At 39.4% G+C, this 24,020-nt stretch overlaps 1 protein-coding gene across 3 annotated transcripts; it reads left to right on the forward strand.

Moving 5' to 3' along the window:
- The first annotated feature begins 650 nt into the window (after positions 1–650).
- srpk1b (SRSF protein kinase 1b) lies at positions 651–24,020 on the forward strand. 3 transcript variants are annotated; one of them, XM_084928026.1, is made up of 16 exons: positions 651–761; positions 1,399–1,453; positions 14,866–14,993; positions 15,583–15,691; positions 16,701–16,788; positions 16,880–16,967; positions 17,602–17,708; positions 17,873–18,038; positions 18,591–18,616; positions 18,720–18,942; positions 19,081–19,488; positions 20,119–20,213; positions 20,357–20,464; positions 21,157–21,226; positions 21,375–21,467; positions 22,586–24,020. In XM_084928026.1, exons 1-16 carry the CDS (start codon positions 749–751, stop codon positions 22,768–22,770), a joined length of 1,962 nt encoding a protein of 653 aa, XP_084784152.1. In that variant the 5' UTR covers positions 651–748; the 3' UTR covers positions 22,771–24,020. The 3 variants fall into 3 exon arrangements, with proteins under 3 accessions (XP_084784152.1, XP_084784151.1, XP_084784153.1); XM_084928025.1 differs by lacking the exons at positions 651–761; positions 1,399–1,453 and adding an exon at positions 3,431–3,883; XM_084928027.1 differs by lacking the exons at positions 651–761; positions 1,399–1,453 and adding an exon at positions 6,917–7,979.

Consider the following 24,020-nt stretch of genomic DNA (forward strand, 5'->3'; position numbering starts at 1 on the left):
AATCAGTCAAATTGTGGGACAAGGGATAAAAATGCAGTGCATTCATTCCCACATAAAAAAGAGCACCTGGTCACCCAAGCTGTGACACTTGTGAAGCATCAGAGTTAAATACCAAGTATAAGTCAGTTGAATGTTTTCCCAGTATTAAAGAAGCAAATAAATAATAATTATTAGTAAAACGAGTACAAGACTTCAGTTTGTTACCCAGCTTGGAATTTTAGGTAATTAAAAGTAAATGATGTTTTTTCATGCAAACAGAGTGCTGAGTCAGTGCTCCTCTCAGGTTGATAGCTGCTTTGATGCTTCTCTCTGATGCTCTCAGCACTTTGTAGGCTCTCCCTGATTTATAAAAAGCCCAAACTTTAAGATGAAGGGGAAAAGTAATGATTAAAATCCAAAATACTCATAAGTCTTTCCTCAGGGAAGCTTTTCTTCTTCATGGAAGAAGTGTAAATTTTCAGTGCAAAAATAAACAACAATAAACAGTAAAGCTAACAATCAAACTTAGCAAGGAATTCCAAAATGAAGTGCTGAGCGCTAAATTTATTTGACAAAAGATACTTAATACGATCGAAGGCGGTATCTACGGACACTGCCCCCAGGAACAAACTCATACCGCTCTGTTTGGTCATTTTGGGAGAAGGGTCTGGCTGCAGCCAGGTGCTCTTGTGGGCATTTTGGCGCACTTTAGAGTTTTCACTTTTCCAACAGTCCTCGAACGCAGCATATGCCCTGACTGGTTTTCAGCATGGAAAGAAAAGGTAACGTAGCTAACTGAAGCAAAAGGCTTTTTATACGGATTTTTGTAGGACATACGCTTTTCTTTTCGACATTTATCAGGCCAGTTGTCTGCTGAAACGATAGTAACAACTAATGTTATAACAAGAAACGTTAAGAACTGACAGAAAGTATAAGTGGACCATGCGCTCTGCTCTCTCTGTGTATGTGTTAACAGTATGCTAGCTATAGCCGTCAGATAGTAGATTAGATGGTGGACAAAGTATGCGGAAAGTGTCGATCCGAATTAGAGTATAAATGATACACACAGTCCCAAAAACTTTAAATAAAATTTACCAGGGGTCCACATGATAATGGAGAAAGGGGAAATATCACATTCACTGTGAAAAGCACCAAGTTGGCTATTAGCAGCTAACTTAAAATGCCTCTTTTATGTGAGGCAACACACCCCTGAGGCCGGTTTTCTGTCTATTTACGTACGCGGAGTAACCTGCTAGCCTCATTTGTTGCTAATATAAGTTTGAACTACGAGTTACACCAGCACTCCCTGGAATAAAAAGTCACGAAAACGGCTTTTGACATGGTGTCGTGTTATAAAGATACAGTTGCTATTTTTGGAGCTGTGCTTTATGTTGTACCACTTTCCTCTCTGCTCTTTAGTACTAGCGATGCAAGCAAGGAAGAAGAGGACAAAGCCCCGGAAACCTGGCAAAAAGTAAGTGAAAATGGACCTTTCTCTTGTTTTTACACCACAAGTTAATTTATATTATTATAAAGACACAAAGCAGATGGTTCAGTCATCAGCATCACATTGTAACGCTTTATAATTGAAGATAATTTTAAGTTAGTTCATAATTATACAGAAAGGGCTTTGACATTTGAGGGTTTTTGAGTCAATTTTAAACATATTGATGCTTCAGATAGTTTGAGTGCATGGTTTATAAACTTTATCACCGTGGTTAAAGTGCATTATTTGACCTTTATAACATTAAGGGCAGAGGAGAATAGATTTTAAACAGCAACCTAATAAAGGCACAAAAAGGCTATTATGTGTGTGTATGGAGTGTATAACATTTGCAAGCTATAGATGTTTACAGACAGTTGTGTATTCAGGTGTATATGTATGCATATGCACATGTTATGTGTATAAAAAAACAAAACAGAACACACAAAATGTATTTGCAGAACAACCCTGCCATATATTTAACTAAAAATACCACTTGGAATACAGATGCTACTTTAAGACATATGTTAAACAATAAAAGCTACTTCTGGCTGCTCTCGTATTTACAAGGGGTCGTGACAGCTGATAGCGCCGCAGTTTGATCTGGCAGATTTTTTTTATACAGTGGATACATGGCTGGATTCCTGATGCAACCACAGATGCATTTGTGTGTTTACACCCTCTAATTTCATTTTGAGAGAGCTGTGCAAGAATATGCATCACATGTTGAAAGGGAGACCTTTGGTTATTTATTTATTTAATTTTTTAAAAATCCATACATGTGTTCATTATTTTGAATTGGTTGCCAGCAACACGTTGAAAACATTTACATTGTTATGCTGGAATAACCTTTCCTGAAATTGTCATGAAGATGGTAGCAGAAAGCTTGCATTCAGCATTAATGGTGCCTTCACATATGTACATGTTACTTCTGCACGTGTATACATAGTAAGGCTTTGATTATAATGGATTATGGACATGGACAGTTAGAGTACCGTTGGTCGAGTAGTCATTTCTGTTCTAGTTCGTTGAAGTCCGCTGCTGGGACGCACGTGTAGTTGGTGCATTGCAATGTAAATTCTCCATAGTTGAGTCTCCACAGTCACAAAAAACAGGCGGGCACGAACCCTTGTCCTCACTGTCTGATGACAGAATCACTTGGAGGACCCTAGTGGACTCATTATCCAGCTTAATGTCCCCACACCATCACAGGTGCTTTTTTGAAATCTGTGCAGATCCACAGGCTGAATGGTCCCTTTGTTCTTTAATCTGGAGGATGCATGATTTCCACAAAAAAATACAATATTTTGATTGTTCAGGCTGCAGGATTTTGGATTAGCCCATATTATATTGTTTTGTATTGACCTAAAACATGATTTTAATATTACTGACAAGATGGCAGTTTTGGGCTTAACTTCCTGTTCTTGTGATTCATTTGATTTGTTTTTTTGCTGTGTGACAGTCATTAAAATTTGCTACAACCCTTGAAAACTTTTTGCACATGAAACAATGATGCACTGCATGTATTTTCAGCATAGACAGTGTAAAAGATGGAAGTAGCATCCGGTTGAAGAAAAATGAAGTCAGTGTGGAAAAGCCTTCAACCGACATTCTAGCAAAGAGTGATAGCAGAGGGAAGATGTTCCTCTGCCAGGAGATCTAGAAACACTTTCCCGACACTCAGTTGCTCATTTCACGTCCTACTGAATAAAACATTAGGTCAGTTTTGTAAATTTGGGTTATTCTATATGCCAAAAAAGGAGGCTAACAACTTGGTTAATGACTGACAAGTGCTTAACCAATGAGCTTTTGGTTTCACCATCAGATCCACCACTCACTCGTTTCAAAGCACAGAGACAGTGAAAGCGTTCGTCTTGAAGCTTCTAAACGGGACTTCAGAAACCAGTGTGTGTCATCATGGTGGCTACGTCCATCTTTTATACAGTGTAAGGTGTTCAGAAGAAAGTGCTTACTTGCTCACTTACCAACACACAAGTAGAAACCATTCAAGGATGGATCAAATCTTCTTTTTCCACTTTTTTCCTCTTACTCTGTCTCCCTTTTGCACTATCTGGCTCTTTTTGTCTCATCTCTCTCTCTCACTCTCTCTCTCACCCTTACTCCCATCGTGGTCCTTCCCTCCCGCTCTCTTGTGTCAGTCGCTCTGTTGGGGCTGCTGTGCTGAAAGGACACAGCAGCTAGTGTACAGTTAAAGAGCCAGCGGAGAGCACACGGACCTGGTCTCAGGTCACAAAAGTCTTAATCTAGCTTTAAAAAGACCTTTGCCAGCGCTTATTTTAGTTCATCATAGACTTGTGTAACAAAGCTTTAGGCTAGTGTCTTCTTAGTCATGTGGCTTCTGGACTGGATCTTCTCCATCAATTCAGCTGTAGTGAAGCTTGCCAGCGGTCTAACATGCAAGTGAGTAGCGCTGCAGTTCTCTTGTGGGAAGCGAGTCAGACTTGGAGCATGCATGTTCTGGTTCTTTAATCTGCCACGATGGGAGTCAGAGTAGTGTTTTAGTGTGTGTGTGTGAGTTTGTGTTGCTAGTTTAGACAGAGCTTGGCTGACATACTGATGTTCTGATCCCATTTTTTCCCCTTTATTTTTGTTTTAAAATAGGGAGCACGTTCAGGCTTTTGCCTTACTAAGCACCTCACTGCCTGTTCATGTGTTTCACTTAGTCCTTTTACAAGTGACTGAGAACAGGATTGGAAGATTTATACTTGTCACACAGGACCTTATTTCTGCTTCCCTTAAAATTGTATTTCTTGTTTCAGTTGCAGACTTGTTTTCTTGTTTGTTTGCATTACGTCAGACAGGAAACATTTTTTTTCCCCTGCAAATTTCTGTGCCTCAGATTTTAATTTTAGGACTGCGGTCCTCTCAGGCGACTGAACACGAATAGCCATTATTATATTTTCCAGCACCATTGCTCTCTGTTATATTTTGCTTTCATTGCTCTCTTTTCTCTTCCAGCCATTGCTGCAGTTCATTACATAACACATCAAATCTTTCATCATCTGCAGCTGACTACAGCTCTGTGTTGCTCTGTTTCTCTCTCTTGCTTTCTTTTTGTCCTCATGCTGTAGGTTAACCACTGCACTGTTCTTTCTTCCGTCTTGTCAGAAGCAGAATAAATACACATAAATATGAGTATTTTTTGGGGGGTGTTTTTTTTTTGTGTGTGTTGGGTGTCATGGGGAGGCGGGTCACATCAGGCCTCAAAAATGTCGGGGTTTCAGCTGTTTTTATGGAGAGATTTGTTTTTGTGAACCATGGAAATCTGCAGTGGTTTAAGTAGTGGTGTCTTTCTCAGGCTGCTTGGAAACCTGGTTTGTACAAAAAAACTCTGCGTGTAACATAAAACACTGTCTCTATTAAGACAAATTTCTGTAAAGTTAACCCACATAGCTCTGAATATTGGAAAGAACATATTATATAAAGCTGGTGCTTACACAGCAGGTAGATGTAAATCATTTCTGTGAGGAAGATTTGAAGACGTTAACAAGCATCCTTTGCTTCACTCGTATGCCTTCAGTAGGTGTTCGAGTGCTTAAGGCAAAATGCTGCACCACACGCATTTACACTTTGTTTGCACTGCACCCTGAGGCCTTCGGCACAGATACCTATTGCTGCGGTTTCATTTTGCTGCCGAGGCATTTTGCATTGATTTCATTTCGAAGGGAAGCTAAACTTCTTGGCCATACTCCATCCTCACAAGCTCCACTGCTTCTGTGTGCCCTTGTTTGTTTTGCTCTAACGATCTGATAGGGCTGGATGGGTGGAAAAAGTTTGGCTAGGAGAAAGCAGGAGATGCTAACACATTCTGTCAGATCAGATGTGTGCTCAGAAGTGACGGGTATGTAAAGTGATTGCAGTTTTTTTAGATTTTGTCTCTCTGACGGACAATAACGGAATAACACATTTACAGACTATTTATTGGGTCTTTGTGTACAAAAGAGTTAAACAGTCAGCTCAGGGTGACCAGTTTTGTTGAAGCTGTGGCTGTTCAAATTTTGGCATGTGGTTATCTTCGCTTTAATCCCTAAAAACAGGAGTGTAGATAAGAGTTTTGGTTCCAGAGGCTTTCTAGACCAAGTAGTTTAGACCTAATATATTTAAGCAGGCTTTGGCATGAACATGAAAGGTCTGCAGGGAGAACAACACAGGGAATGCACTGGCTGCAGCGTGATCTCAAGATAATCAGTTATTTCATGACCACAGTTTAGCTTTTTATTATTTATTTTTTTAGATATCAGCTATCCCGACAATTGCTTACCCCACCAAAAGGATTAACCATTGTGGCCTAGAGGGTTAAGTTATTAGATGGCAGTCAGTGGGTTCCTGAATTGGTTGTTGTTGTTGGATAAAAACACTATCTGATTATTTTTCAATGTATAATAAAAACTGGCAGCAGTCACTGAAACACAGAAAACTGTTTTGAACTTCAAAGTGACTGCGCAAAGTTTATAGAGCTCTTTTTTTCACAGCTTTTCATTGTAATTGGCCAGGTTGCATTCAAGTGTGTGCACACGATAACACATCTGAAACTGCAGCAGAGAAATGAGATTCAGTTATCACACATTTCTCTATTTACACTTATGCTTTTACTTCTACTAGATTTTCATGTGTGTTCTGGGGACGAGTACAAACCAAGTAACTCTCATATATAGGAAGAAGGTGGATTTGCTGCATTGTCCAGATTTTGTATTATTCTGTAGTTGTATCTAATTTACTGCCTCAGATATCTTCAACAACACAAACATAGTACTCATAACTGTCTGCTTTTGTAGAGATAACTTTTATTTTGTACTTTTGTTTTGTTTTTTTTGCATCATTTGTATAATTTTATCTTGCTAATTTAGATAATTGGCTGTAAAGCAACATTGCTGAATTGTTTCGTTGACTCATAGTTTCTGTTATTCTGACAAATGACAAGACAATGACTAAATAAAAGCTAATGCGCGAGGACAAAAACTATTGTGAAATGTAATGAATAGAAATGGGATGAAAAAATTCTGGTGAGATTCAGAACAAATTACGTTGTGTAGAAAGGTGGGACGAATTTGGAATCTAAGATGCTTCGTAAACTGCATGGAGCAACTCTCATCTGTAAAAACACAACAGACTTTAACATTTTATATTTTTTAGTCAACTAAATCAACTTTAGATTGCATCTACTGTAATCTTATGATATTTAGTTAACTACAATATGACTTAAAATTTTCAGGTTTTAGTCAAAAAACGGACTAAAACAAAACCAGAATTTGTTGTCAAAATTAACATTGGTTGCGTTAACAAGGACAATACTACGCTGCTTTGAGATTCTTATCAGAATAACTACGATTGCAATGCACTGGAGACCTGTTAAATACTGTTGGGTTCTGAGGTATCCCGGAGCCCATACAGTGTACATTATCTTTATTTTAAAAGGTTTTTTTTAGTAACTTCAGTACGTGTTACACGTTGTACAACATGTTGATCATTTATCCCTATGTGTATGTTAGAAGTTGGAAAGAAGTTGCTAAATCATTCATGTCCCTCAGGTTGCTTGTTGGTATTCATTTTCACTGTGAGCAAGTATATGTGTGGAGGGAGAAGAAGGTTCAGCAATCTCATCGTGCGCTGTTGGAAAATGTTAAATGGCCAATCACAAAAAAATGGCCCCAAGTCATGCAAAGCTATTCCAATACAGCTCCAGAAACTTGTGAAGTGCAGTAGCATTTCAAGTTGCGGATACCTAGCTGATTCCTTCCCCATTACATGAGTCGTCCAACAGTTTGAAAGTCTGCCTTTCTATGAGTAAGGTCTGATGATTGCACAATAAACTGCAGCATTGATGTTTCCGTGCAAATATGAGTAAGTGAAGCATTGTTGAATAACAGGCAGGCACGATAGTGATCGACAGACAGAGAGGGGGAATAGAGAACAGTGTTGTTTTGGTCAGATTGGTTTGTGTATGTGTGCGTGTGGGGGGTTGATGTCGTCCCTCACCTGCAATGCAGTGCTGGGCTGTATCATCCAATCATGTCCCAGCTGTCGGCGAAAGGGGGCTGGGCCAGAGGCTGACGACAGCCAAGGAGAGTTCTCGGTCAGACGGAGAGAAAGAGAGACGTGAATGTGTGAGAGGAAAAAGTGAGCGAGAGAGTCGGGGAGTGTGCAGTGGTACCCTGCGCTCCAGGACTCAGCCTCAGTGCTCAGCCTGCAGCTGAGCCTCTACATTTCTCCTCTCTTCGCTCGTATTCCCCATCACTGCTCTGATCCATCCTCTCTCCTCTTCTCTGCTCTCTTCTGTTATAATCACTGCTTTTCAGTTGTCAGCACTGATCGCTTTCTCCTCCTTCTCCTCCACTTGTACTTTTTTTTTTTAACTCTCTCCATCCCTTTTCTGAACCTCTAATACCTCTTTCTTTTCCTCCTGTTGGATGGAGTAAGAGGCTTTTTCAACACCTACACCCTCTCTTCTCTGGGCCTCCTCCCTGCATCATCCCATGGGTATCCGTGCATCTTGCAGGTAAGAGTAGGATGAGTGTGTACGCGTTTGTTGACAGCTCCAGACGAGATATGACTCACGTCCAGGTGTTTCCAGTGCTGCAGAAGTCCTTGATGTATCCAGGTTTTTGTCGTGTGATCTGAGGTCATTGAACTGTCTCGGTCCAAGTGTTGTCGTACCGCAGTTAAAGGGGGGGGACCAAACAAACTTAGATGCGTGATCTGGAAAAGCATGATTGCCTGCTGTGTTTTGGCTTCAAATGTGTGAATGCTGTTGATCGGTTGGAGGTCGTGCTACTTTTTTTCTTCTTCTCCTGGTTTACATGCAGGCATTGGTTTCTAACCTCCACATTTCTTTCCCCCTTTCTGTCCTAATGCTGTCAGCTATTTTTAGTTAGAATCTTGTCTTTGGATTCAATGTCCAAAAAAACTTTGTGGCTGATTTAAAAACTGTCAGCATAAATATGTTGATGTAGTTCTCTTTATTGACATGTCATGGATCTACATATAAAAATCCCTTCATTGTGTCTAAACAGTACAAAAGAAGCTTAGAAACTTGGAATCGGTTCTTTTCTTTTTTCTGTTTTTGTTCATTGTCGTTCTCACTTTAGCACTTTCCTCCATAAAGATGACATTTATTGACATCCCCTGTACCCTTATTCACTAGCTTTGACATGTCCAAATATAAATGTTGTTTCAGGACTATTAGAATAATATCCAGGTTTTTCCATGAGTAGCTGCATAGGCAGAGACCACCCTCACCTACTTTTGATACAAATCTGTTTTGCTTTTCATCATTTATATATTAGGAATGAAAGGAGTTAGGCCTTTTGAATGGTTTCGCTCAATGACTGTGCTCTGTTTGCTCTGAGTAAGCAAGCAAATTTAGTTTTGTTTTGCCTTCATCAGACTGTTTGTGTTCATATTTCTTGCAGTAATGTGCACAGAAAGTCTGGAGGCAGGAACGCTTCTGTTAGTCATAATAGAAATTCACCTTGTAGGAGTTGTCAGCTCTAAAAGTAGTGCGGTTTTGGTGTTTATTCACTTGAATACTGCAATCAAATCTAAGGGGACCCAAAAATTTTCAGGGGTGCATACAGTCCAATCAGAGGGCAGGAAAAAATGCGCGTATGCCCATTTCAGTGACACCTTTTCAGGAGGAATTCTCACCGCAGGTGGGTGAATGTGTAATGCAGACGCAGAACGAGTAATGATACAAAACCTTTTTGTCTTATTCTTTTTTTCTTTGAGGATACCTCCCACACACAGCAGCTAGACTGATATCAGCAGGCCTGTAGTGTTATTGTGATATTTAAAATATCACAGCTCTGTTGTACTGTGTTGGCAGATATGCAAATAGAAAGTGCACTGGGTACATGTTTCATTGGCTGCATTTGTATCTTCTCCTCTCTTATACACCTGCATCATAAAGCCAGAAGTGGTCAGGTTCCAAGCAGAAAGCCTATTTTAATTTCACCTACTTGAACTCCAAGCTACTTTTTGTCACTGTAGAAAAGGACTTTGGTTAATTAGTTAATCTCTGCAGTTCTGACTTAAGCTCAACATTATAATTGCCTTCCTGCCCTAAGGAGCAGTAATAAACAGCTGAGTTGAACAAACAACTAAACGTGACACAGCTTTGCGGGCACATTTTGTTAAGATGCATCCACAGTGGTCATCCTGCTCTGACCTAAGCCAATGAACTGATTAGCTATGCACGCTAATCCTAATTACTTTAAAATTGATCGCAACTGGAGCACGATAAAGTACCGACCGAAACAAATTTAGCATCTCCACACATTTTCTTTTTCAGAGGGTGCACAGTAATGTCAGCTGCTTATTACCCTGTCACTTCCTTTAATTAGCTGCAAATCTATGTGAACAACATGCTGTTATGCTTGAGCTCCAACATTGTACATTAGCTGGATAAATGAATCTGCTTAGACCTGAGATCATAAGAGATTTTATATGTGAGATTGGAACATCTATTCAAGGCTGGAAGTATTATAAAGAAAGAATCTGTCAGCTGTGAGGAAAAGCATCTGCCTGCACTGCATACAGAAAACATTTCTTGCTGGAAGCAGTGAGCTTTTATCTTACTTACCTCCACAGTGTACCGTCACCGGGGGGAAATAGGGTAGCCCATTATAAGCACTCTGGTTTTATTGATGCTCTTATTTCTGGAGGAATGGTTACTTAGATTTAGCTGATTATTTAATTTATTCTGATTTTAGATTTTGTTGAGGCTTGACTTTATGTAACCATTTACATAGTCAGTAGTCAAACATTGTGCCGCTCTTGGAAAAGCAAGAGAATTGTTTTGTTTTTGTTTTCAGCAACTGAAGCTGAAAGAAACAGTGACATGCCGTTAAATCATTCTTCAGGGGCCTTTGTTTAACATGTTTGACTTCAAACCTGTTTGTTTGTGTGTGTTTTTGACAAAATAAACACGGTGTCCTTTCACTTTGAATTTTCCAGTATGAGCACCTGTAGACTTGATTTTTAATATGCAGTAAATCATTTTTAGATTACCACTGCACATCCTGCTCAGTTAACCATCGTGAGCCTAAATCATATATTTAACTACATGGTATTTCTTTTTGGTGATATTATATATTAGTGCAGTACATCACTACATTGTTTTTGGTGATGCTCTACAACCTGACACTATGGATTCAAATTGTAGGTAATTATGTCAAAAGTATTGAAGTAGATTATTTTTATAATTCATATTTAAATAAAGATAAAATTGCATTAGAAATGGTGACATTATGAAGACCCATAATGGTTGCTACCTTATTGGCCTGCAGTTTCTTGTTGCACACTTTGGTATAAATACACACACGTAGCTCAAAGCTTAGAAAGTTCATGATCTTGTAAATCTTGCGAGAATCCAGTTGCCATGCAAAGTAAGATGCTTCAGTCTCTGTGTGGTGTTTTTCAGGAAACACAGGTCACGCACCTCTTCTCTTTTTCTGCTTTACATCCTGTGTGTAGCTAAAAAACAAAATAGATTCTGGAGCTTAAGAGCTTACATCAGTTTCTCTCATTGATGCTGGCACTTGCTTTCATGCTGTTATTATTTATTTCAAATGCTACTCCAGAAATGTGCTACAGTGGAGATGTGGCTCAGATGGAGTTGAGTAAATTATGTCTAATATTACTTGAAAGGAGAAGGATGACAAACTGAATTAAGGGAAGGCTGTGGAAGATTACATATTAAAATGGAGCCAAATAATAATAATAATAATAAATATATGAATTAACTGAAAATAACAGTAATATAATAAAGTAAAGCACGGGAATCATTTAAAGCATGTGTTTTTTGGGAAAATATGTTTTTGTGGAAAAATACATGTTTTTGTTCTTTTAATGTAATTTTTTCTAATTGTTAAAAAGGCTTTGGACTCTCAGAAGGTAAAATAAGAAAGAGTTTATAAGTTGAAAATGCCCCGCTTCGCACAGCTCTGCTAACCAGGCCACTTGGCTTCTCTGATCCAATTTTGTTCTGCATTGTTCTTGTCCTGACTGACGTCTCTGTACATCCACAGTGTGATGAAAAAACTGCTCAAAAACAAAATATTACTGCATTTAGATTTTTTTTAAAACATTTTCACTTTGCGTTATTGTTTTTTTTTTTTTTTTTTTTTAATGTGTATAACCTAATATTTAAATGAAGTCACTTTGACCCAAATTCCTCGGACTCTCAGGAGTGAGTAAATATCTGCGATGCGCTTGTCAGACCTCCTAGGGCGGGGAGAAATGGTTTTGGCATGTAAACGTATGTATAAAGTCACCACTTTAGAAAAAATGCCCCATGTTACTTTTAAAAATAGACAATGCTATAAATAAATAAAGTATTTTCTTTGTAACTTGTAGATTTAGTGATGATTTTGAATATCCATTTCCTTTTCAAACCATCTATTTCTTCTGTTTATCCAGTTCAGTGTTATCCCAACACAAATGGAACCAACCCACCCTGTCATTGACATGAGCTGTTATTTCCTCCATCCTATAAATCTCTAGCGTAATTTCCCACCATAATGACAAGGTCGGTATATCTTGCAAGGACCATTTCTTAGTTATACTTTTCTTACTTGCAACAAGTAAAGCTCTTAACAGACATTTATCATTTTTAGACCAGTTCTGCGGTATACAACCAAAAAACATTGTCTTCATGTCCAAAGAGAATGTACAGTCAAAAATGCTTTGTAATGTACCATGAATGTCTTTCCAGTAAGTCCGTAGCACAGGACAGTCCCACATAATATGGGTGTGATGTGCTCGTTGGTGTCCACAGTTTCTCCAACACACAGGAGGATTCCCATCATAATGAGCCTTTTGACACGGAGTAATAAAGAACCTTATCAAAGACTTCCATCCGAATTCCCTCCAGCTGTTGGAGGAAGTACTCCTCCATTGCCGTTCCCACATCTGAGTCCATTCATCCCTTGAAATACACATCCCTCCCTCCTTTTCCCATAACATCTTCACATAATCAGTTGAGTGGGGAAACTTATTTATAAGAAAATTATACCAAAAGGAAATGAGTCTTGTATCGACATCCCCACTGTACGCCTGTCTAAACACAGTTACCAGTTCCGCATTAGTATTTGACATCACACCGATTGTTGTCTTTATATAATGTCTTATTTGCAGGTATCGATAAAAATCCTGTTTTTCTAGATTATATTTCTGTTTCAGTGTGTCAAAACTAATAAAGTTCCCATCCTTTATCAAACTATCGAATGTAGATAACCCTTTAGCAGACCAACTTTTAAAACGTGAGTCCAGTTTATTCGGGACAAAGTCAGAATCATATGCATACCATTTAAATAAAGCCAAATCCTGTTCCAGTTTAAATTCTTTCACGACTTTTCTCCATATATTAAGTGTGCACGACACCCAGGGGTTGCAAACCTTGTCAATACATTTTCGAATGCTCGAATCCATCAAGACAGCTTGTATTGGAGAGGAAAACATGTTCTCCTCAATAGTCTTCCAGTGTGCTTGGTAGCTTGTATCACACCAATTGACCACAGTCTTCAGCTGAGCAGCCCGAAAATAATTTTTTAGTGACGGCAACCCCCATCCTCCCGCCTTCTTATGTAGTTGTAAAGTTTTAAAACAAACCCTCGGCCGCTTCCCCCCCATATAAACCGTGATATTATTTTTATCCCATTCATTGAAACGGCTTGAATCAATAGATATTGGTAGTGTTTGGAATAAATATAATAATCTTGGCAGAATATTCATTTTAATAGATTCAACTCGTGAGTGTAGAGAAAGAGAGGGGATCATGTTCTATCGTCTAATATCACCCACTATTCTCCTTTGTAGGGAACCAAAATTCTCCTCAAATAGTTTAGTTAGATCCTTGGGAATAACAACTCCTAAATATTTCAATGATTGTGCTTGCCAACTCATTGGATATTGAACAACCAAGTGAGCAGGAGGGCTATAGTTATAACTGAGAATTTGAGTTTTAGACATATTAATTTTATAGCCAGAGAGTTTCCCAAATTTTTGGCATAGATTCATCAACGGAGGCAGGGAGTTAGAGGGCTGATCTAAGTATATCAATATGTCATCCGCATAGCAAGCAAGCTTGTGTTCTTGTCCCGCAATGGTAATCCCCTTAATATCTTTATTTTTCCACCATTTTATTGATATTTCAGAGCAGAAGTTCAGAAGTTTACAGATTCTATTGGGGCGGCTGTTGCAGTAGTTTGAAAAGATGAGACTTTGTGGAAAAGCATTCGGCAATTTGCTAGCTTGTGGTTTAGAGTTCTTCTCTTCATATGTCAGCGCTGATGTTGCTATATTGTCTGAGTGGGGACACCTATTATTCAGGTGAATACTGCAGTGGCTGTCTCCACCTTAATACCGAGCATAAATAGAAGTGATTGCATGATCATTTTTGCGGCAGCACATGAAGTGACCAATGCAAAGGGTATGCCTGCACCTTAATGCTGCGTTCCAGATACCTCGGAACTTGGATGTTGGATTTGGTGTGTACCAGGAAAAGCAAGGAAAAACAAGATTTGTTTTGATTTTAATTCCAACTGGGAACTTGAATTTTAACTTCCAACTTATTCGGGGATGCACCATGACACATAGACAGAGTACCCAAAGTAGAACCTGCACAGGCACGGGGAGAACATTCACTTGCCACACAGAAAAGTCGGCGGATACAAACCCAGGACCACAATCTGCTAACCACTGCAGCATTGTGTTGCCGGCTAGTGGAAATTAAGGAGCTTAACATGACATCATTTCACTTTAACTTATTCTTTCTCAAAATACACGCTAACTGTGGTTACTTGTTATTCAGTTGATAACGAGTAACCAAGTAGAGTCAGATGATTACCACTGACGTATAGTTGTTTTCAGAGGTTTACATCCACTCACCTTGGGCATGAATTTCATGCTAATTTTAATGATTTCCTTTAATTGATTGGAATGATTTTACAGCATACATCTTTAATGGTTTTAAAAAACAAGAATTGGGTGCACAAGTCTGAATTTGTTTTGAATCTTCTCTGATCCAGACAGGGTCAAAAGTATCCTGGCTTACATATATGTATACATCAATATTAATACATTGGAGCGCAGACCCTTTCCATAATGGCTGTCATCACAGAAATATTACACTTGTACTTTTTAGTGGATTGAGAATTTCTCCTGATCCTTGATGTTGTTCATGCGTTTATTTTGGATAAAACCTTTCTGTAAACTCTTTGACATCCATCTCTGTGAGCCAGTCTGACATCATCTTTCACCAGCTTTTCAGCCGTCAATGTTTTTTCCTTCACACTTCCCTTTCTTCCTGTCATTTATGTTCCTGAATTTCACACATTCCTGTCTGTTTTACCATCCCTGTCTCTCTGGTTCTCTTCTTCACCCAGACCAGAGCCTCATGGCCGTGGAGGCGGCTCTCAGCCAGGTCAGGCAGAGTCTCCGTTACCAGAGCAGGATGAAGAGATCTTGGGCTCTGATGACGATGAACAGGAGGACCCCAACGACTACTGCAGGGGTACGATCTCTCTTACTCTTTAAAATGAAATGTGTGTTTGTGTGCAGGGGTGTCCTTTTATTCTTTCTTTTCTTTTCTTTTTTTTAAATGCATGAAGGAACTCAACCAAGCAGACAAACTAAAGTGTCCCACGAAAAAACTGGGTCTCAGCTAACACATCCTCAGAAATATCTTCAACACCTCTCTAAGACAGGCTGTCGTCTTCTCATGCTTCAAAGCCACCACTATACTGGAGCCAAAACAAAGTTCCAGTGTTGTCCAGTATAGATGTAAAGCTGGTGAACATGCCATCCAGGCTTTCTGTAACACTTAAAGTGTTCCATGTTTTAAACTGTGTAAACCTTTTTACTGATGATGATGATATATTATCAACACTTCACCTCATCCCAGTCATATCATATCTGGATGCTATCAGTCTTCATTCAACCTTCAACACCTTATTAAACAGAAATAAACAGAAAACACCACCCCACTTTAGTTTAGTTTCACCCATTTCAGGCTAATTGCATGAACAGTAAGACTTTTAAGTGAAATCCTCCTGCAGGATATTCTGTATACATTGTATGACAATGCATGTGCCTTTGGTCAGGTGGATATCACCATGTGAGGATTGGAGATCTGTTCAATGGGAGATACCATGTGATCCGTAAGCTTGGCTGGGGTCACTTCTCCACTGTGTGGCTGGCCTGGGATATCCAGTAAGTTTACTCATACAGATTTACAGAGATCATGAGGGGAATTTTCCAAGACAATAATAATATTAGTGAGGCCAGCTTTCACAAAATATTATTAATTTTTCTGTGTTCAGAATTAATCACCTGACAACCTGATTTATTTATTAAAGAGATTTTACTTTTAAAGATCAATGTGCGTTTCTGTAATTCAGACACCAGTGTGGCTAACATTTGATCAGACTTATGTAAGTTGAGATGCTGAATTTCAGACAGAAATATTACCAGATAAATGGAAGGAAATATGCACTATGGCACTTCAGATTGAAGGTTGTATTTCGATTCATTCAGAATTCCAGAAATGATGGCAAAAATCTGCCCAGGTTACCCGAATATATATTGTAAAAACATGGTACACGAATTGGGACTCATTTGCACTTACCCTGCTTCTGTCCAAGAAGCTCTTGACAAGATATTTCACCAAAATCTTGCAAGAGAGTCAAAGGTTGCATTGATCCGGTTAATACCGCAGGGTCTGAGAGGTCAGCTGGTAAATATCTGTTACAATTACTATTGACAGCAGCAATAAATGCATTATGATTAGGTCAAAACATGATGCTCCTACATATCATATGTTGTTGGATATGGTCTGGGAGATCTCTTAAGGCTTCAGAAAGATTTATTTATCAGGAGTTGGAGACCTGTTTTTACAATATTTTAAACATCAAAGAGAGAATTTTAGAAATCTGTGTTTTAGATGGGGGCATGACATTTTATTTTATTTATTTTTTATTTTAGTTTAATTGTTTCTTTTCTTTTTAAAAACTTACTATTATTGTTTAAAAACGTGTTAGTGTCATACATCATTATATGAATGATGATGTGCAAAATGTGTAAGAGTAATTTTACTAGTAGACAGAGTAGGTATAAGATGGTGATAGAATTCTAGCATAGCCCCAGTCTTTTTAGGCAAATGCGGCATACACTGAACTGTATAATGTGTTTTACTCACTGATTTTGTCCATGTAATTTCCAGGGAAAAGCGCTTCGTGGCCATGAAGGTTGTAAAAAGTGCTGAACATTACACTGAGACTGCTCTGGATGAAATCAAGCTGCTGAAATCAGTAAGGCACAGCACTTTACTTCACACAGACTCATAATGTAGATATCCCACAGCTCACATCACCGATTGTATCTCTTTTTTTATTTCTCTAGGTGAGGAACACAGATCCCAGTGACCCTTACAGAGAGAAAGTAGTGCAGCTGCTAGATGACTTCAAAATTTCTGGCATGAATGGAACTCGTATCCTATATTTTTACTCTGTCACAAATGAAGCGTTATCCTTTAAATGGTGCAAACTAACCAGTTTTCTGACTCTATCAGCTGATGCCTGATCATTCTGTTAAGGAAGGCATTAGTGGCTTGACAGCAGCTTAATTGCTAACTGCCCTTGTCCTTCCTGCTGTTGTTGTCACAGTTTGATGGCATGGGCATAATGATTACATTCATTTCCAGGCCAATTAACTACAGTAGTGATGAACGTCCAAGGGTAAGACCACACCACCTCAGGCTGGATGTGAATTTAGCTCATCTGTGTTGTTGTGCTTCAGTGCAGACATGCTGACAAGATGCATTTAGACTGACAGTCATTGGAAAGTCAGGATATCGCAGTTTAATTACACTCCGTATTTACATTTGTTGTTCAGACATTCATTTGAACTTTGTCTTTTCAGTGTGACAGTGTTTGATATAGTGAAGCTCATGCTATCTCCATCTGTCTTAGAGCTCTGTGCTGTATCCTGTCTAGACATCCTTTAAATTAGTAGTGAAGCAGTAGATGGAGATTGTGTTTGTGTGTGTGTTCGTGTGCACTAGTTTATATAGAAAAACTCTAATTTGTAAACACTATTTCAGTCCTTGACTTCCATTTCTCCAGATGTGTGTATGGTCTTTGAAGTACTTGGGTACCACCTTCTTAAGTGGATTATTAAGTCGAATTATCAAGGGCTGCCTTCGCCCTGTGTTAAAAGCATCATACGACAGGTACTGTACAGCAAAACACTGACAGGTTCTAGTGGGAGAAAAGTGTTTGTCTTTCAGTGAAGATGGTTATATCAAAACTATCTGCCATCATGAATGATGCATTTTAATTGATATTATGGGAGACGTTCACCTTTAACCCTGAATCTGACTTTTCTGAACTACAGGTTCTGCAGGGTTTAGACTATCTCCACACCAAGTGTAAGATCATACACACAGACATCAAACCGGAGAACATTCTGCTCACTGTGAATGAGCCCTACATCAAGAAGATGGCTGCTGAAGCTACTCAGTGGCAGAAGACTGGCACCGCACCTCCCTCGGGTTCTGCAGGTCACAACCTTTCTCATTCAGATCTTTGTGGTTTGATTGACTTGCTGCTTACAACTAGGAGATTTGCTGTTTAGGTTTGTCACCAGGTGCTGTGACTTGAGGTGTTTCAGATGTATTTATGTGGCGGTGAGCCATAATCTTCCAAATAATGCCATTAGAGAACTGTCACTGCAAGTAGTTTATTTTAAGATTGTGTGAAGAAGCACAAACAAGAAGTTCAGAATAAAATGTTTTTCCAACCCTATGATATAATCCAGTGTATGCCATGTACGTATTCAGAGACTAGAGTGTTTGTGGATGTTTTTAATAAAAGTGGAGAGCTTAGCTGTGTGCTGCTATGAGTCACCGCTGGATTGGTTATGGAAATTACCAGCTTGCTTAGAGGAGTGTGACTCTCACTGAGCAGGGTGCCACTGCAGACAGTCTATTAGTACAGCACTGGTATGAATCAGCTCAGCCACCCGAACAGAATACTAATAATAGAGGGACTGAGGATGTGCCACATGTCATTCAGCAACGTAAATCTCTATTTTTTTTTTCTCTTTCCTGCAGTGAGTACAGCCCCAACTTCCAAACCAGTAAGTTATCTTTTTGTGTTAAGCAGATCTTGTGCAGAGCTTTGTACAAATTTACATTTGAATGAATTCAAAATGCAAACTATCCTTTTTCTCTCTTTCCCAGACGGCCAAAATGTCAAAAAACAAAAAGAAGAAGATGAAGAAGAAGCAAAAAAAGCAGGCCGAGATGCAGGAAAAGAGGATACATGAGATGGAGGGAGGAGCATTACCCGACACCCGAGAAGAGGAGGATGACGAGGAGACTACGGAGAACACTGAAGATACGTCCTCAGCCACTCTTTCTACGTCTGCCACGCAGCAGGACATCACTAACCATACTAACGCAGGTAAATGACAGGACAGACCCTGGTCAGGGTCATGAATGGCAGCCGATAAGTTTTAGTTTTATTTGCAGATTGAATTCCTGTTTGATTGCACAAGATATATTTTTCTTTACAAAATAAATTATTCTCTTTTTGCTCCAGACTTGACTCCCGAAGAGCAGTCTGCTCATACGTCAGGGCTAAATGAACAGAGGGAGGTTACGGGCAATGAGGAGAACAGAATGGAGGTCAACTGCAACGGCCACGCCGCCACACCGGAGAATGAGACCAGTCTAGAGGTTCGAGGGACCGAGCAATGTACAGAGGAACAGGAGGATCAACAGGATGCAAAGCAACCAGAAAGCAATAAAGAGACCGACAATGCATTTTGTAACAAAGAAGAGCGGCCATCCTGTAACGGAAACTCTGATACCGAGCAGCAACGTCCCCCTGCTTCACTCAGTCCAGACTCTGTCACTGTAGAGCTAAAAGAGGGAGACAAGATAGAGGAGGAGATGGACACTCTAAAGGAGACCAAAAGAGAAAATGAAGAAGAGAACAGCCAGGATGGTTAGTTTGGGGGGTATTAATGTGTATTAAGAAATTGATATCTAAAATACAGTGTTTACAGCAGCTGAGACCAAAGGAATCATGTTTTTTGGTTGTCAGATATGTATACGTCCATTTAGAATATTCTTCAAATTAGGGTGAAAGTTCACTTAATGATGAACTGATTAGAGTATGGTGGTCAGACATCATTATCACATCTTTAAACACGATTTCTGACTTTAATGATGGGTTCAAATAAAGTGGCGACATCTTTTCTAAAAGGAGACGTCTGGACAGAGTACAACTTAACTGGCAGAGACATACCTCATGTTTATAAGGTGGTAATACTCTTGGATATGCAATGCCTCTTGGTCAATGCATTGCTCATGAAATTGGTAACAATATTTTGCATGGCTACTACCACACTGCAGTATTAAGGATGCTAACCCATAAGAAGACTGGGAAATGATTTGGAGTACACCAAATCACTTTTGCCAGTGTGGTGCAATGAATATGGGTTGTAAGGTTTGTTTTTGTTTTTCTGTAGTGCACATCGCTAATGCCCTCCAGTAATTAATTATCTTGACAATATCCTGCAAAGAATTGCTCTGCAGACACACCAGCTTCACTTTCTTCTCCTCTCTTTAACAGGAGCAACAGGCAGCATGTTAGTAAACCCCCTGGACCCTCTCAATGCTGACAAATTGCAGGTTAAGATTGCTGACCTCGGCAATGCCTGCTGGGTGGTGAGTATAATATTCAATAAAACTTTTTCTGTAAAAGACTTTTAAGCAGAACTTGAAACATTCACTGTGTCTTTTTTACTGTAAATCTTCCAAGTTCATGTTTTTCATTTTGTGACCCAGTCTTCACTTTTCTGTTTTTGTAGCACAAACATTTCACAGATGACATCCAGACACGGCAGTACCGCTCTCTTGAGGTGTTGATAGGAGCCGGCTATAGCACACCAGCAGACATCTGGAGCACAGCCTGCATGGTAAAACAGACTCACACACAGTACACCTGTATACAAATGAACTGATCCCACAAACCCCCACTGAAAAGCAAACTTAACATAACTTATGTTATGCAGAAGCTTTCAGTGTGATGAGTAACATATGTGTCAAAACCCCTGGTTGAAGGGAAAGAGAACATGGAAAAGAGGAATATAGAGACACCCTGGACAACAAACCGGACAAAACACAAACTGTCCAAGAGAGCAGGCAACAGGTTATGATATAAATTAATGGAGAGTGGAGAAGATCTTAGGTCATCGTGGGAAGTCTCCAAGCAACCTTAACCTGAAGCAGCAGATCTAAAAAGATGGTGTAAGATCCCCTAATTCAGCCCTAATTATAAACTTTATCAAAAAGAAAAAATTTAGCCTTAACCTTGCAAGAAAGAGGCATCTTATCTCCTGAATCCAAACTGAGAGGGCTGATAGCTGAAGACACTGCTTCCCATTCTACTTCTGAAAACTAGGAACTGAAAGAAATCCTCTCCTCAGAGATCAAAGTGCTGTATGGCAATATTGTCTCATTATTAGGTTTATGATGGAGCTTTGTCATTCAGGATTTTGTATTTTAGGAGAAGGATTTTAAATTGTAGTTTGGGTTTAGAAGGGAGCCAGTGGGAGAGTATGATCTCTCTTTTTTTTGTATTCGAGTTCTTATGTACTTCTTTCCTCAGGCCTTTGAGCTGGCTACTGGAGATTACCTGTTTGAACCCCACTCTGGAGAAGACTACTCCAGAGATGAAGGTTGGTGTGGTCCAAACATCCATATATCTAAGTTTAACTAGAGAGCAGTTCCTCCTACACCTCGTTTCGACATATTGTGACTTATGTCTTATACTGAAGAAACAATAATGAAGTCCATCTGTGTTTGTGTTTTGCCGCCTCACTGTAGATCACATAGCGCTGGTCATCGAGCTGCTAGGCAAAGTCCCTCGGAAGCTGATCTTGGCAGGCAAATACTCCAAGGAGTTTTTCACCAAGAAAGGTAAACATGGCCGCCTGCTACCAGCTCTCTGCAGCAGCTACATCCAGTTCAACCTTAATATACTCTCAGGTATTTGGTGCAGAAGTTTCTATTTTAGGCCCAACACCTGATGGCTCAAGGGAACAGCCATCTGCTCGGTTTGAACTAGCAAATTATAATCAGTGCAGCTATTTCAAGTTTATAGAGGTGGTGCAGTGGATTTATCCCCACAAAGTCTACAGAGAAAGTGCAGCATGAGCAGCAGTAAGCGATCCCACTGCGTGTTTACTCAAGAGATACTCAGGCTTGTTATAGAATCACTAAGACTACAATACCAGGATAATTATAGTTATGAATATAAAATGGAGATAAATAGATTTGAAGCCTATGAATTCACTTCAGATTGCTCCTACATGCTCTGTGACACGTGATCCCACATAGTCATGTTCAGTTACATGGGTGGTGAATAGATTCAAGATTCATTTAAATGTCATTATTCAACACATGCTTGTATAATAAACTTTAAGATGTAGCCTGTTACATTAAAAATCAAATATTAAAAAAATGTATTTTAGTCTTTATGTTAATAAATGGAACATGATTTTTGTGGTGACGCGAGGAGGATCAGTTCAGTAGTCTCACAGCCTGAAGGAAGAAACTGCAGCAATGTCGCAGTGGATATTTCTGCATTGCTCTGGGCTCTGCAGACACTTCATGACATCAGGATCAGTGATGCTCTGTCGATTGGTGCTGGTGATGTTCTGGGTGGTTTTAATCACCCGCCTGCAGAGCCTTCTGCTGGTGGGTGTGCATAATTTATACTGGGTTGTGATTCCTTAAGAAAAGATGTTGTCTGTTGCTCTTCTGTGCAAACAAGAGCTTTAGACGGGAATGTATCCTTGTTAAAGTTTGTTAAGTAGTATACTTTGTGAGCTGTCTTTATGCTGTGGTTGTGTGTGTGAGTGGTTTCCAGGAAACTGAACCTGTTCACCTGCTTCACTTTGCTGATGTAAACAGGGACGTGTTTGTCTAGTTGTTGGTTAAAATGTGGAGGTCTATTGTTGTGATTGACGACTGCGAAAAGTGATTGTTTGTGTCGATGAAGCAACAGATTGAATTTTAAATGTGTTTTCCCCCAGGCGATCTCCGGCACATCACCAAGTTGAAGCCTTGGGGTCTGTTTGATGTCCTGGTAGAAAAGTATGAGTGGTCCAAAGAGGAGGCCCACTCTTTCAGCAGCTTCCTGCTTCCCATGCTGGACCTGGTGCCTGAAAGAAGAGCCACTGCAGCCCAGTGCCTCTCCCACCCATGGCTCTCATCCTAGAGGACGCCTGTACACACAGCTGCATATTGTGAAAAGGATAAGATAGGTTTGAAGGGCTTAAGCTTGAAAACGTACAGTAAGCAAATACTTCCATTTCTGTGAGAGCCTGTGATTCCATCGTGCCTGTAGCCTGTTGTCACGGCTCTCACAGGTCTACTTACATTCATCGGGAAGCATTGAGACGATAGACAGACTGCTGCTGAATCTCTGTTCTGTTAGGGAAGGAGAATAAAACAGGCTTAAAGTACTCTCTCAGTATTTATGACTTTTTGTTACTGGCTGAATAGAACTTATTGATCTTATTTTCCCTTTTTTGCCAGCTCCAGCTTTTTCTCTTCTGCTCATTATTCTCTGTATTTTAGACACAAGAGATCATCAGGTTTAAAAGGACATTTTTCTACAAACGCAGAAAGGTACAGGATGCTAACAGAGTTGTAACAGTCACCATCAGAGCCACTTTCGATTATCATATAGATCACTTAGAAGTCAAATTTGTCTGTTTGCTTGTCATCATGTTAGGTGTACCAGCTTTTAAGCCTTTAAACAGAGTGCAGAGAGCTCAAAATTGATAACTACATATTGCTTACTGGAATGAAGAGCAGCTAGTAGCTTTCAAAGCACCGTTATCAGAGAACTTTTTACATTTGTATACAGGTGCAGGTCATACATCGGGAGTTCAGAATCACACTTCTAGCCAAACTGTTGTGTCGGTTTCTTGTGAAAGTAAAGATTTTTAGCTTCAGCATTAGTTTATGTTGACTTAAGAGAAGTACTTGACACATTATAATGTGAAAAAAAAAAATCAGAGCCCTTCTCTTTTTCATGCATGAGTTGGCCAAATGCTCTTTTACACCCGGGTTGCTTTTTTTTACCTGATAAGTTTAATTCCCACATCCACAGTCAAATCCAGCGATAGGTGGATTCACATCAAGTGTACAGTACAGTGTACCAAAGAGTCGGACTTTGATTTCTCCTTTTTTTGAGCTTGAAGCTGGAACAGAGTGAGGGCACAGTCAGTTCTTTTACACTTTCTTTTTTTTTTTTTTTTTTTTATCTTTAAAGCTGTGTATTCAGGTGTATAAGAGGGTGCTGGATGTGAAAATCATAGATTGTACTTAAAGTTATTGTAATATTCCTTTCAGTCCTATCAGAAACATGTTGCTTGTTTTTCTATAAAGGCTCGACTGTCCATGTCTCATCATTTGATTATTTTTTTCTTTAGGCAGTAAGAATAAATAATTTTCAAAGTC

The sequence above is a fragment of the Perissodus microlepis genome, chromosome 5 (assembly GCF_051167445.1).
Source record: "Perissodus microlepis isolate ML-2025 ecotype Zambia chromosome 5, ASM5116744v1, whole genome shotgun sequence".
NCBI classification, from domain to species: domain Eukaryota; kingdom Metazoa; phylum Chordata; class Actinopteri; order Cichliformes; family Cichlidae; genus Perissodus; species Perissodus microlepis.